This window comes from Sardina pilchardus, chromosome 24 (genome assembly GCF_963854185.1).
Source record: "Sardina pilchardus chromosome 24, fSarPil1.1, whole genome shotgun sequence".
In the NCBI taxonomy this organism is placed as follows: domain Eukaryota; kingdom Metazoa; phylum Chordata; class Actinopteri; order Clupeiformes; family Clupeidae; genus Sardina; species Sardina pilchardus.
The window spans coordinates 11463536-11475645 of record NC_085017.1 but is presented as its reverse complement, the minus strand read 5'-3'; the positions used below and the strand labels follow the sequence as shown (position 1 = coordinate 11475645).

Here is a 12110-nt window from a genome sequence, read left to right as displayed (position 1 = left end):
CTGGCAAGCCCCAGTGGCCTAATGGATAAGGCACTGGCCTCCTAAGCCAGGGATTGTGGGTTCGAGTCCCATCTGGGGTGCGTCGGAGCAGAGTGGCGCAGCGGAAGCGTGCTGGGCCCATAACCCAGAGGTCGATGGATCGAAACCATCCTCTGCTAGGCTGACCCTTTAGCTGCCGCGACAGCACAGTTGCACACATCTTGCCTTTCAAAACTCACAGCCTGACACGGAGATGAAAACCACCACTGGCAGGCTTTCGGCGGGGAGCGTGCAGCCATTTCCGTGTCCCGCTACGCACGTCCTTTGACTTGTCCCGATCATCTCTACTGCATTTGTTTTTCCAAATCTGCCTTGCAATCCAATCAAACTCTGCAATGAGAGCGCTGGAGCTGAGAGCAGGCCCGATGGAAATGAGCAGGCAACCCGCAGCTGAGGCAGAGCAGAGTGGCGCAGCGGAAGCGTGCTGGGCCCATAACCCAGAGGTCGATGGATCGAAACCATCCTCTGCTAGGCCGAGTTTTTAGATGCCGCTCCTGCGCGTTGAACGTAAACCTGGAAGTGAAACACCTGCCTTATTGAACTGGTATGGAATGCAGTTTGTTCCATATTTTTGAGAAACTGCTCAATGCACACACAATACAGTGGGAAAAAAAACACACACAAAAAAGTTAAAACATACACCCTAACGACACGTTAGTGCAGCGTTTCTCGAACTATGGACTGCACAACGTGGGTAGACTGCTGGTCCGTGAGGGGTAGAGTGAAATTAGGCCTGGTGTTTCATCTGATAATCTGCCAGCTGCGCAATATATCAACCAGGGATCGAAGGGGGAAAAAACAAACGTTTCTGCAATCAGCAGTAAATGCTTGCTAATCCGATGTGATTAAACATAGAGCCATACAATTAAGTGGTGGTATGAGTGTTCATTGAATGCATGCATGTGTGCGTTGGCACGACAGAATTTATTCAACTCCATAATATTGGTCGCAAAGCTCCGTTTCAAGCTGTTGGAAGGCTATTTCATTAATTAACAACATTTAATAGAACATTGTTTCTTGTAACTTCCATAGAAACAGATCAGATACTGTAAAATACACGTTTTAGCATTGAGTATTGATTAGTCAAATTGTAATACTGTATAACATGGTCAGAAGATTATAGCCTTATTAGTCTTTCATTTAAAGATCTCCAGATCAGTGATTTACGCCTATCTGCTCGGCTGTTTATCATAGACAAAAGTTGGTTTTGTGTTTCCTGAATCCTTACATTCAGACATTGAAATGAAATTTCATTTAAAAACATATCAATCAATTTTCTCCATTCTCAACAAAGCATTTTAAACATTGACTGCTTTGAAATGAAAGTCCATGTCATCTCTGAAAAGAATTTTGGAATTTTTAAGGAAGACAGGCCATGACTATTTCGGATATGCCCATACAGGCCATCTCGGAATGCGCTAACATGCTCACCCCCGCCCAGCATACAGACGAACAGATGTTTTCAACCCATTGGGTGGAGTTACGCCATTTACGTACAGAATGTCATTTCCACGCTCTCGTCGTAAATGACTGTTGAAGTGTCCAATAGCATACAAGAATCGAGAAACTCTGGCCAATTAGATGAAGACCTGAAGTTTTCTGTGGCCAACGACGTGTTGTCAGTTCCGCAAATCTCAAGTAGACTAACAAGCAGGCCCACTTTAAAGAAGCACAAAACTTCTAATGCAATCCACGATCTGAAACCTTCAAGTGGGAGAGTTTTCGTCTTTTTACTCTTGGTAAGACATAACCGTCCTTGTTTAGTTATTTCCTACTGAAAGTTTCAATTAGATTTAGAACCTAAGAGAAACTGGACTTTTTGTCGCGGATAGTCAGTGCTCCTGTTAAGCTATCGTTGGGATACTTCCTGCTTTTTCGCTTTTAGGCCTGGTCCGAAGTCTTGTTCTTATTTTGTTCTTGTTCTGCCTGTAACGAAGGGTATCCTACAATCATACTGTCGAGCAATTCTTAAATTAAAAACGCATGTTCATGGCTTTGATTATAGGCTACTTTGTCTATGTTAATGAGTTATCAGGCGAAATAATGTCAGTCTTATAAATCATTCATCAGTGCAGTTTTGTTGTAGGCTTAGTATTAACGTGATGTTTTAACTGAAACGATTAATATTTCGTTAATTTCAAATCATGTAATTTGAACGATGTTAAGGAACTTCCCTAAGTAGCAGTCAGTTCCTCCTGCCGTCTGAAAGGTGTACTGCAGTGCCAGCTGTGTTGCCAATTGTCTCTGTCCGAAAAATGTCATAGCCATAGTGCTAGGCCTAATTCATAGCCTACTGGTTCGTATTCATGTGTGAGTTTCGGTGTATAATTCGAATGCGAATACAATACAAATACTAGTTTGCCTTAAGTAAGAATAACGCTATTGTTTGCTCTGTAGCTATTAGGCTAAGTTACCATTGTTAATATTATTGGAACCTGCCCTGCATTGTAGGCTATTGTGTGTATTTTCTTCAGTTACATAATGTTTTATGAATAAGATTTTGACTTGTTCCAGATTGAATTGACATTGTTGTGTATTATTGCTATTCTCCTTAATGTAGTATTACCACCAACCTTAAATTTGTTTACTGTTGAACTTGATTATTGTATTGTTATTTGATATCACTTTGGACAAAAGTGTCTGCTTAATACCGCACCATACCATAACCATTTCATGGAGGAGTCACTGGAAATGCTTCTCAATTAACATGAGTTAAAGAACAGCAGCCATCAAGTGCTCATCATGTATGGGAAATCCTTCAGGACTGTGTCTAACTTAAGGTGGTGGAGAGAATGCCAAGAGCGTGAAATGCAGTCATTATAGCAAAAGTTGGCTGTTTTGAAATAGCCTGATAAGAAAACTCATTCACAAAGTGAATATATCTGGTCACTCATAATTGGGAAACTTTCATCACTCGCATCGCGATGAGTGTAGACTTTACACTAAACTTCAAATCATTGGTCCAGCCTAATCAATCAGATTAAACAGGGATTGATAACATTACTCCTTCCTTCGCCTAAACTTTACAAACTGACAATTAACAGCATGGAAATGAAACCCTTAGTGAACTATGGAGTAGTATCTCCCTGAAAGGATATTTAGGTGGTGGGGAGCTTATTCTTTTTAGTATAAGTATTCCACATTGTCCTAGGTATGTTAGTCCATATATGTTGAAGTTAGAAGAGCTTCCAGTTTTGCTCTGCAATGTAACAATAGAACAAAAACGACAGACCCTTAAAAGAGTAGGTGTTTCAAAACTATAGTAGGCTACTTTAAACGGTAGTGTATTTCAGTCAGGAAATTAAGATCATAACATTTCATGGGTTGTCACTGATAGTGGTTTATGATAATGTTTTCTGTCTTCCAGGGTGACCATTCCCACTCACCAGTATGCCATTGGTGACGCGGAACATTGAGCCCAGGCACCTGTGCCGCCAGTCACTGCCCAACAGCATCAAAAGTGAACTTGAGTGTGTGACTAACATCACTCTTGCCAACATCATTCGTCAGCTGGGCTCTCTGAGTGAGTGTGTCTCTGTGTACACAAATCAGTGTTAGTGGCTGAAGTTCTGTCTTTGTGTTATCCAACCAGGCTAAGCCCTGAAGAAGAGAACTGTAGGAGTCTTACATGGTTGGTCCCTTAATTGGCATTTTAAAGCCAGCATATCACCAGTTCGGCGAGTCTTCAAAAGCGACAGATCCTCCATTGTTAGCGTAGAAACATTCACACCTCCATCCACACCAGTCAGACGCTTGTTAAGGCAGCTAGCTAACATGACCGTTCAGCAACAGGTCAGTATGAGATCCCATAGAGGCCACCAGTGTATTCAACCCCCGAAATGTGGTTAGGTGATTCCATTTATAATCGTCGTAATTGTGTGTACCCTTTTAAAATACTAACTAGAAAAGCACTCCGAGAGCGCAGACCTCCACCAAGCAAAAACACAACCGCCTCCTGGACCCAGACGGTGATTCGGATCACTCCCAAAATGTAATGGTGTCTTCCTTGGGTCATTTCAGACCTTTCCTGATTTCATTGAAATCCATCCATAACTTTTTGAGTTATCTTGCTAACAAACAAACAGACAAACAAACCCCGATGAAAACAGCACCTCCTTGGCAGAGGTAATTATGCTGAAATCACCTGATCAAAAGTTTACTTGCCACACTGGGTTTAATAGTCTATTAAGGGTGGATTTTCACACCTTTGACACGTTTGATTGCAATTAGTGCCTATGTATGAATAGTCAGAATAGTTTCGTAGCTCTTGTGAGACTTCTGCATTTTTCAGGGCTGCACTGACTTCGCTGGCTACTGAGCCGAATCAAAAGAGCTGTTAAAAGATTTGAGAGAAAAAGTGGCTGAACTATCTCAGGAAAAAGGAGATAAAAAGATATCCAAAGATTTGAAAATGGCAGTCAATAGTGCTTGAAGTCTGATTTAAAAAAAAAAAAAAAAAAAAGGCAAATTAGTGGTCTGCTTGATACCATGCCACAGTCAGGCAGACCAACAAAGACTTCAGCCTCAACTGCTTGGAAAATTGGTCGAGAGGCAGTCGAACAAAAATGGTCTGAACGGTTGGGTTGCCAGAAAAAAAAGGTATAAGTGCATCAGTGCACAAAACAGCACCCAAACAGCGCCATGTAAATAATAACAGAATGCTGTGATTTGCAGAACATGTAAGCCCTGCATGTGGTTGAGAATAGTGCAAAGACAGCATATCAATTGTTGAAACATGAAAATGTCATTGATGTCATTGAATCCATCAACACAGCTCAGAAATGCTGGGACAGGAGCATGTTTAACAGTCTGGAATTATTTAGAAACTGTGGAGACCATTTGCTGCAGTTTTGAGAATGATATCTCCCACTCTTGCCCAATATAGGATTTTAGCTGCTCAACAGTATGGGGTCTTCTTAATCATGTTTATGATTTTACAACCTTTGGCAAACATTATGGATTTACCACTCTTAGAGGATGCTCATTCAGATGTTGTATTTGTTAAAAAATATATTGGTATATGACAGATACAGAAATATGGAATCACTCGCTCAAATCTTAGGAAATAATTATGGAATCACAAACCTTATCTTTAATTAGTACTTTGTTACAACTCTTCTGGTTTTTATTTTCTGAAGCATAGGCTTTAATCTAGATCAGTATTTTTCATCAATCAAGTTTCAAGTTTGTCAAACAGCAGTTTATCAATCAACTTTACAGAATGGTGCCTCTACTTCAGTTGGACCATGAATTTTCAATGGGATTTGCTGCCCTTGTCATTGACTTGATATGTCTCTCCAGAGTAGGGATGGCGAAAACTACAAATTTTCTTGACCGACCACCAAGGCTCATTAGCCGGTTGAAACCGGTTAACCGATTCGTTTAAAATAAATTATGCTATTTGAAATAACAGCCACGCAATTTCCCAACTCTCATCTCTCTGTCCCACGCTCATACACACAGCCCCGGCGCCGCCCTTTCACTCACGTCACTTTTTAAAATCCTATAGCGCCAAACATGAGTCCTGCAAACCAAGGAGCTTGTAAGTGGAGGACAAATGGTTCCTTTGCTCCGAAAATGGTTTGGGTACAAGGTGATCGCGTTGCAAATAAAGGCGTTAGTCTAGCGTTAGAAGCTCATTTGAAGCTGAAATGGCCGCGGCTCACTTGTGAAAATGACAGCTCCGAAGAGACGCAGCTTAGTTTGAGGAAGTGCTAACAATAATAACGAAAGATGATCATTACCTTATCTGTTACCATTGATGACCCTTCCTGAAATGTAGATGTAATGTCTTTCCAAATCTAAGCCCATCTTATGCGGAATGTTGCCTAGACTGCAACACGATAAAACCCAATGGATAAAACAGCGCACTTCCAGATTGCAAAAGACGCACCGGCCACCGCTGTGACCTCGTGCCAAATGTTTTTATTGGTTTATTACGAAGCAGGCGAGTTATGAAACATTGAGTGTGAGGGATAATTTGTTAACTTCACGCAAAAAAGATCTTCTTGGAATGAGAGGGCTAGCTGTAGTAGCGTTTAGTCCACTGTCTTTAGCCTAATTTAAAGATGGCTCTTTTTTTTTTTAACCGACTAGCGACAACTTTGGTCGGCTAACGTGGATACGGTCAACCATCGGTCAAACAGTCACCGGTTAACATCCCTACTCCAGAGGAAAGGTTTTAATGTTCTTTGTTCTTTGTTGATAAACGATCATAAGCATCTGAGTGAAGAGAATCTTCCAAGAGTGGTGATTCCATACTTTTTGCCAGGGGTTGTATGATGCCACCAATCTGAAAGGTCTGGACTATAGACAGGTCATTTTAAAGTGAAAATTTGGGTGCAAACATTTAACTTTTGATAAGAACTTTGGGAATTGTAAATAAGGTACTAATAGTTGTTTGACATTGTGTATCTTTTGACTGTACATAGCCATAACCTGTTTGTGTATGTATGTTTGTGTGTTGTAGGTAAATATGCTGAGGATGTGTTTGGAGAGTTGTTTGTCCAAGCCAGCACATTTGCAGAGCGTGTCAGTACACTTGGAGAAAGAGTGGACCGTCTGCAGGTTAAAGTCACTCAGCTGGATCCCAAAGAGGAGGAGGGTAAGGGAGAAGAGCATGTATATATGCATTCAAAGGGGGCACACCTCTGTTCTGACTGCAAGGCAGAAATGTAGCCCAACTTTAAAGCAACTGTTCTGCCAGCTGTTTTCATCTCTCTACCTCTTCTCAGTAACCGCTCCTCTTTGCTATTATTTGTCTCATTCTCATCCCTTTTCTCCCCTAGTCTCTCTGCAGGCAATTACCACGCGCAAGGCCTTCCGCTCCAGTCTGACTCAGGATCAGCAACTCTTCATCCGCCTCTCCTTACCCTTACCTGTGCAGGATACCTATTTGACCTGCGATGAGCCACCACCTCTCAACAACCTCAGCGTGTACAGGTAAACAGTTACACGTGTATGCACACGTAATCCACACAGGTACAGAACCACCACTTCTGGACTTAGTCGTATAATCCATATAACAATCACACCTGGCTCTCTCTCTAAAGCCCTGTGATTAAAAACACATTTCGTCATCTCTTATTCTCTCCTGACTCATCAGTGCCACTGTCTTGAGCTCCACATTTACAAGATGGTTGCCTTCAGGTGGATATGTTGACTGTTTTTCTCAACGTCTCCTTTCTGACTCTTCTCATTTACCTTCTTTCATTTCCTGTTCTTAGGGATGATGGCAAAGAGGCTCTGAAGTTCTACACCGATCCCTCCTACTTCTTCGACCTCTGGAAAGAAAAGATGCTGCAGGACACCAAAGACATCATGAAGGAGAAGCGCAAGCATAGGGTGAGACGACCATACATGCAGCTGAGCAAAGACAATGTACACTCAAGAGGAGACTTTCATTATGTTGTGTCTGGATGTGTGTTTGTATGTGAGAGCAGAAGGAGAAGAAGGATAATCCAAACCGCAGGAATCAAAACCCACGGAAGATTAAGACCCGCAAGGATGAGTGGGAACGCCTCAAAATGGGGCAGGAGTTTGTAACGCCCAAACATGATTTGAGGTTTGTGGGTGTAACTTGTGTTTGTGTGTCACAATGTCAGAGCTTTCGTCCAGCCTCAGTGGTATCAGTGAGAGGGTGGGGCCATCATGAGGGATCTACATTCTGGTTTGAGCGACCTAAGTTTTTCATGTTCTTATGGTATTATTAACATTTGTTGAAAAACTGCTATGGAGTTATGAGCTATTATTGATTCCCATATTTATTCTAGTTTTTATGAGAACAGCACTGATACTTTTTAAATGAATACAGTTTAATGATAATGTTATGACTGTCTCAAGTCTAGCAAACAGCCTGGCACAACTATCTTTAGAATAGTACATGTCCATGATGCCACAGGGTGTGTTTGTGTGTGTACACAGAAACTCCTCTGAGGGTCTGAATGGCAGTATTAACTCAGGTGACGACGGATACAGTGGGGAGATGGACTCCACTGGGTATGATCCGGGGTCCCCCTTTCCCCCTCCAGCTCCTGATGATTTGCCTCCTCCACCTCTCGACATGTGAGTCCCTCGCCATCAACCAGAAAGATGAAAATCCTTTAGCCGTTGGACGCACAATGCGTCAAAAGTGCTCACAGAAATACTCATCATGCGGATAACACATGCATATCACATGAAACCATATGACTTCAGCTTTCCAATACGTACTAGTAGCTTGGTGCTCTGAAAAAGGTGCACGAGCAAAATTAACTTGAAATCACATGAGATGTAATCATTTACATTCTGCATATACAGTAGCTCTGCAGCCACCTCCACACCCATTTTTCAATTAAGCCAATTCAGCCAATCATATTCAAGGACCAGAACTATCAGTTTTAGAAGACGCAGTAGCTCATAAACTTCACTCACATAACGAACAGTGTACACTGAACACTGTACATTGTATCAAAAGGAACAGCCGTTGAATTTTACCTTACCAAATTCAAAGGTATGGCATTCTTCTGTACTCCTGTGGGCAGTGAAAATGATATAAATTAACATAATGTGATTGGGTCAAAATCCAAAAATCCATGTTGTCATTTTGCAGTCACTGTTATGTTATTTCATTCTAATTGCCTAATTTTACAAATGTGCACCATTTTGTCCATATAATTCAGTCAGGTGACACTGTAAAACAGGTTGACGTGTTTGTTATTTTTCCATACTTACAGGACTGACAATGGTATAGTGTTGCATGAGAAGTGTATGCTGACATGTTATCACTTGATGATAGTATGTACTGATTGGAACGTTACCATTTGACCATACATTATTCCCATTCAGGTATTCTGATCCTGGAAGTCAGCATCCGAAGCGCAGCAGCCTTTTAAGTCCATCCCACCCACCTCCAGCTCCTCCAATGGCGTCCTCTCCTCCTTTGCAATCTCACCTAGCCCCACCCCCAGCCCCACCCCCTCCTCCACCGTGTGACATGGTCCCACCCCCTCCACCACCTGGCTGGGATTCCACCCCTCCAACTTCGACTCCCATTGGCACCTCTCCTCCTGCTCCCCCACCTCCCCCCATGCAAGGAGGGATTCCACCACCACCTCCTCCAGCTGGTGGAGGCCCACCCCCTCCTCCTCCCCCTCCTCCCCCACCTGGTCCTCCCCCTCCCCCCTCCGCTGGACCGCCTCCCCCAGCTCCGGCCTCCTCTGGAGCCCCCAGCACCGCTGCACCGAAAGCTCAGCCTGCTCCCGCGGGTGATGCACGCAGTGATCTCCTGTCGGCTATTCGTCAAGGTAAACATCATGGGTGTCTGTATTAAATGTTCATTGCTGGATTTGGATGTTTCAGTTTCGCACGTTTCAATTCTGGCAATGTCCTGAATTTGCCAGGTATACTGTAATGACATGCTATCTTCGGAAATTATTTCATCAATACTGTACACCTAAGGCAAAGTTTGTTTTGTAATAACGTACCTAATCTACAGTACATTGTATATTTAATCTTTGGATTAATCTTTGATTATCAATCTATGTCTCCCTTGTTCTCTTTGCCTCTGTTAATGTGTGCTTGCACTTGCACTCATATTTCAGGTTTCAACCTGCGTAAGGTGGAGGAGCAACGGGAACAAGAGAAGAAGGACAACGTGGGCAATGATGTGGCGGCCATCTTGTCTCGCCGTATTGCTGTAGAGTGTAGTGATTCTGAGGATGACTCCTCTGAGTTTGACGATGATGATTGGTCTGACTGAGACTGACCATCTATCTGTGTGTGTGTGTCTGTCTGTGTCTGTGTCTGTGTCTGTGTGTGTGTGTGTGTGTGTGTGTGTGTGTGTGTATTTGTGTGTGTGCACACATGATCTCACTCACACTACCTGATATTTTTTATCATTAGAGTTCACCTCCAAAAGCAACCAGCAGTCTGTTTGTGGTGACTTGTTTGTATGTTAGCTCATGTTAGCTCATTAAAAAAGGGGCCAATGATGCCGTCATTTTGAACCAAATAGGTGAATCACATAGAACCTCCCCATCCCTACACAGAGGCAACATAGTCCAAGTCATCCAGATAATAAAGCAGGCTAAATTGTAAAATATTTGGAAAGGAAAAATCCACAGCAAGAATACTGATGGCAACCTTTTTCTCATTTTGAATGTTGTTGTGTTATGGATGTATTGATGCTACCATCCATAGGGTGATGGGATTTCTTGATATCCCTACAACCTAGATGCATCTTGCATAAGTATGGCAAGATGTTGTGTTTGGTCTGTTCAGACATCAGCTGAGTGACAGTACAAAACGTATACCAACATTTAACATGGTTCCCCTAATATATTGTATATTTTTCTGAGACTACCTAAGGTCTCTTAATTTACCTTCATTATATATGTTACTGCAATGCTATCCGTATAAGTTCAGTATCAGCTGTCTGATTATTTTCCTTCTCACAGAGTACCACTTATCACTTTTTCATAAAGCAGGTTGCTATAGCTTTCTTTCATATACTGTATCTGCAATAGGCAGGCTAATTGATTCTATAGTGTTTTGACATGGGGGATAAGACCTACGTGTAAAACACACAGCCATTTCTGTTGGTTTTAGACCAGATTGATACAGACTGACTTCAAGTAAACAAGGTGGGAGTCATGGAATATGTGAAAAAGATGGTGTGTGTGTGTATATCTGTGTTTGAGTCACTTGAAAATGTTGTATGTTTGGTTGTTTGGGGATGTACAGTGAGGAGCACATGTATTTGATACCATGCTAAAACAGGAATATAAAATCATCATTTGACAATTGATCTTAATGCCTTAATTTAAAAAATGAGTAAAAATCAAACCGCCAAGGACACCAATTTTCTTTGTGATTGAAGAATGTATCGTAAATAGATAAATGTTTTCCTTAAATGCTAGGGGAAGGAAGTATTTGACCCCCTATGTAACCCTATGGGAATTTAACACATAGGGTTAACATAGGGGCAGGCAGATTTTTATTTTTAAAGACCAGCTATTTCATGGATCTAGGATATTATGCATCCCGATAAATTTCCCTTGGCCTTTGGAATTAAAATAGCCCCACATCATCACATACCCTTGACCATAGCTAGAGATTGGCATGGTGCTTTTTCCAGTAGGCCTATTAGCCTGTTTGATTTGCATTGAGCTCAATGAGCATCAAACAGGCTAATAGGCCTACTGCAAAAAGCACCATGCCAATCTCTCGCTATGGTGAAAGGTATGTAATGACGTGGGGCTATTTTAATTCCAACGGCCAAGGGAACTTTATCAGGATGCATAATAACCTGAATCCATGAAATAGCTGGCCTTAAAAAATAAAAATCTGCCTGCCCCAATGTTAACCCTATGTGTTAAATTCCCATAGGGTTACATTGGGGGTCAAATACTTCCTTCCCCCTAGCATTTAGGAAGAACATTTATTTATTTACGAAACATTCTTCATTCACAAAGAAAATTGGGGTAGTTAGCGGTTTTATTTTTACTCAATTTTTGAATTAAGACATTAAGATCAATTGTCAAATGATGATTTTATATTCCTCTTTTTAGTCAACTTTAGCATGGTATCAAATACATGTTCTCCTCACTGTAGCTCTTACTGACTTAATGAAGTTTATGACTTCATAATTGTGGCTTTGATGCACACACACACACACACACACACACACACAGACACACTTTCTCAAACACACAGATCCTGTGTGAATCACTTTATCAACATTTTCTAGAAAGAATCAAAAAGATTTAAAAGCAGACTTTTTTTTTTATCTATTCCTTTATTTTGTACAAAATGCTTTAGCCTTTGTCATATGTGCAGGTCTCGCCTGCACTATTCCCCTTGTCCCCAGTGTTGCAGCATGGGATTGTGTTTTCTGATGTTTGACTGGCTCTGTTTGAGACAGTCGCCAAGTGGGGACCAATCCAAAGATACATTCGAAAGTGCCTTCTAATGTACTGAGTGCCTTACCTTTCAAAGCCAAAGCTTAATGTCAGCCCCTTTGTTACGCCAAGTCTGTAATCAGACAGCCAGTAAAAATATATATTTTACATCTAACATGTGCTTATCTGTTG

The 12110-nt window shown here is 41.7% G+C and overlaps 1 protein-coding gene and 3 non-coding genes across 4 annotated transcripts; all 4 read left to right on the top strand.

Moving 5' to 3' along the window:
- The first annotated feature begins 7 nt into the window (after positions 1 to 7).
- Positions 8 to 80, top strand: trnar-ccu (transfer RNA arginine (anticodon CCU)). Its single transcript has one exon. It is a non-coding gene; the product is annotated as a tRNA-Arg (tRNA).
- Positions 81 to 86: 6 nt separating this feature from the next.
- Positions 87 to 158, top strand: trnam-cau (transfer RNA methionine (anticodon CAU)). Its single transcript has one exon. It is a non-coding gene; the product is annotated as a tRNA-Met (tRNA).
- A 280-nt stretch (positions 159 to 438) lies between these two features.
- On the top strand, positions 439 to 510 carry trnam-cau (transfer RNA methionine (anticodon CAU)). The gene has a single exon. It is a non-coding gene; the product is annotated as a tRNA-Met (tRNA).
- Positions 511 to 1648: 1138 nt separating this feature from the next.
- Positions 1649 to 10755, top strand: wasf2 (WASP family member 2). The gene is made up of 9 exons (XM_062529221.1): positions 1649 to 1778; positions 3407 to 3562; positions 6509 to 6643; positions 6828 to 6981; positions 7266 to 7383; positions 7482 to 7603; positions 7963 to 8103; positions 8866 to 9323; positions 9621 to 10755. The coding sequence occupies exons 2-9, from the start codon at positions 3430 to 3432 to the stop codon at positions 9776 to 9778; spliced, it is 1419 nt and encodes a 472-aa protein (XP_062385205.1). The 5' UTR covers positions 1649 to 1778; positions 3407 to 3429; the 3' UTR covers positions 9779 to 10755.
- The last annotated feature ends 1355 nt before the right edge of the window (positions 10756 to 12110 follow it).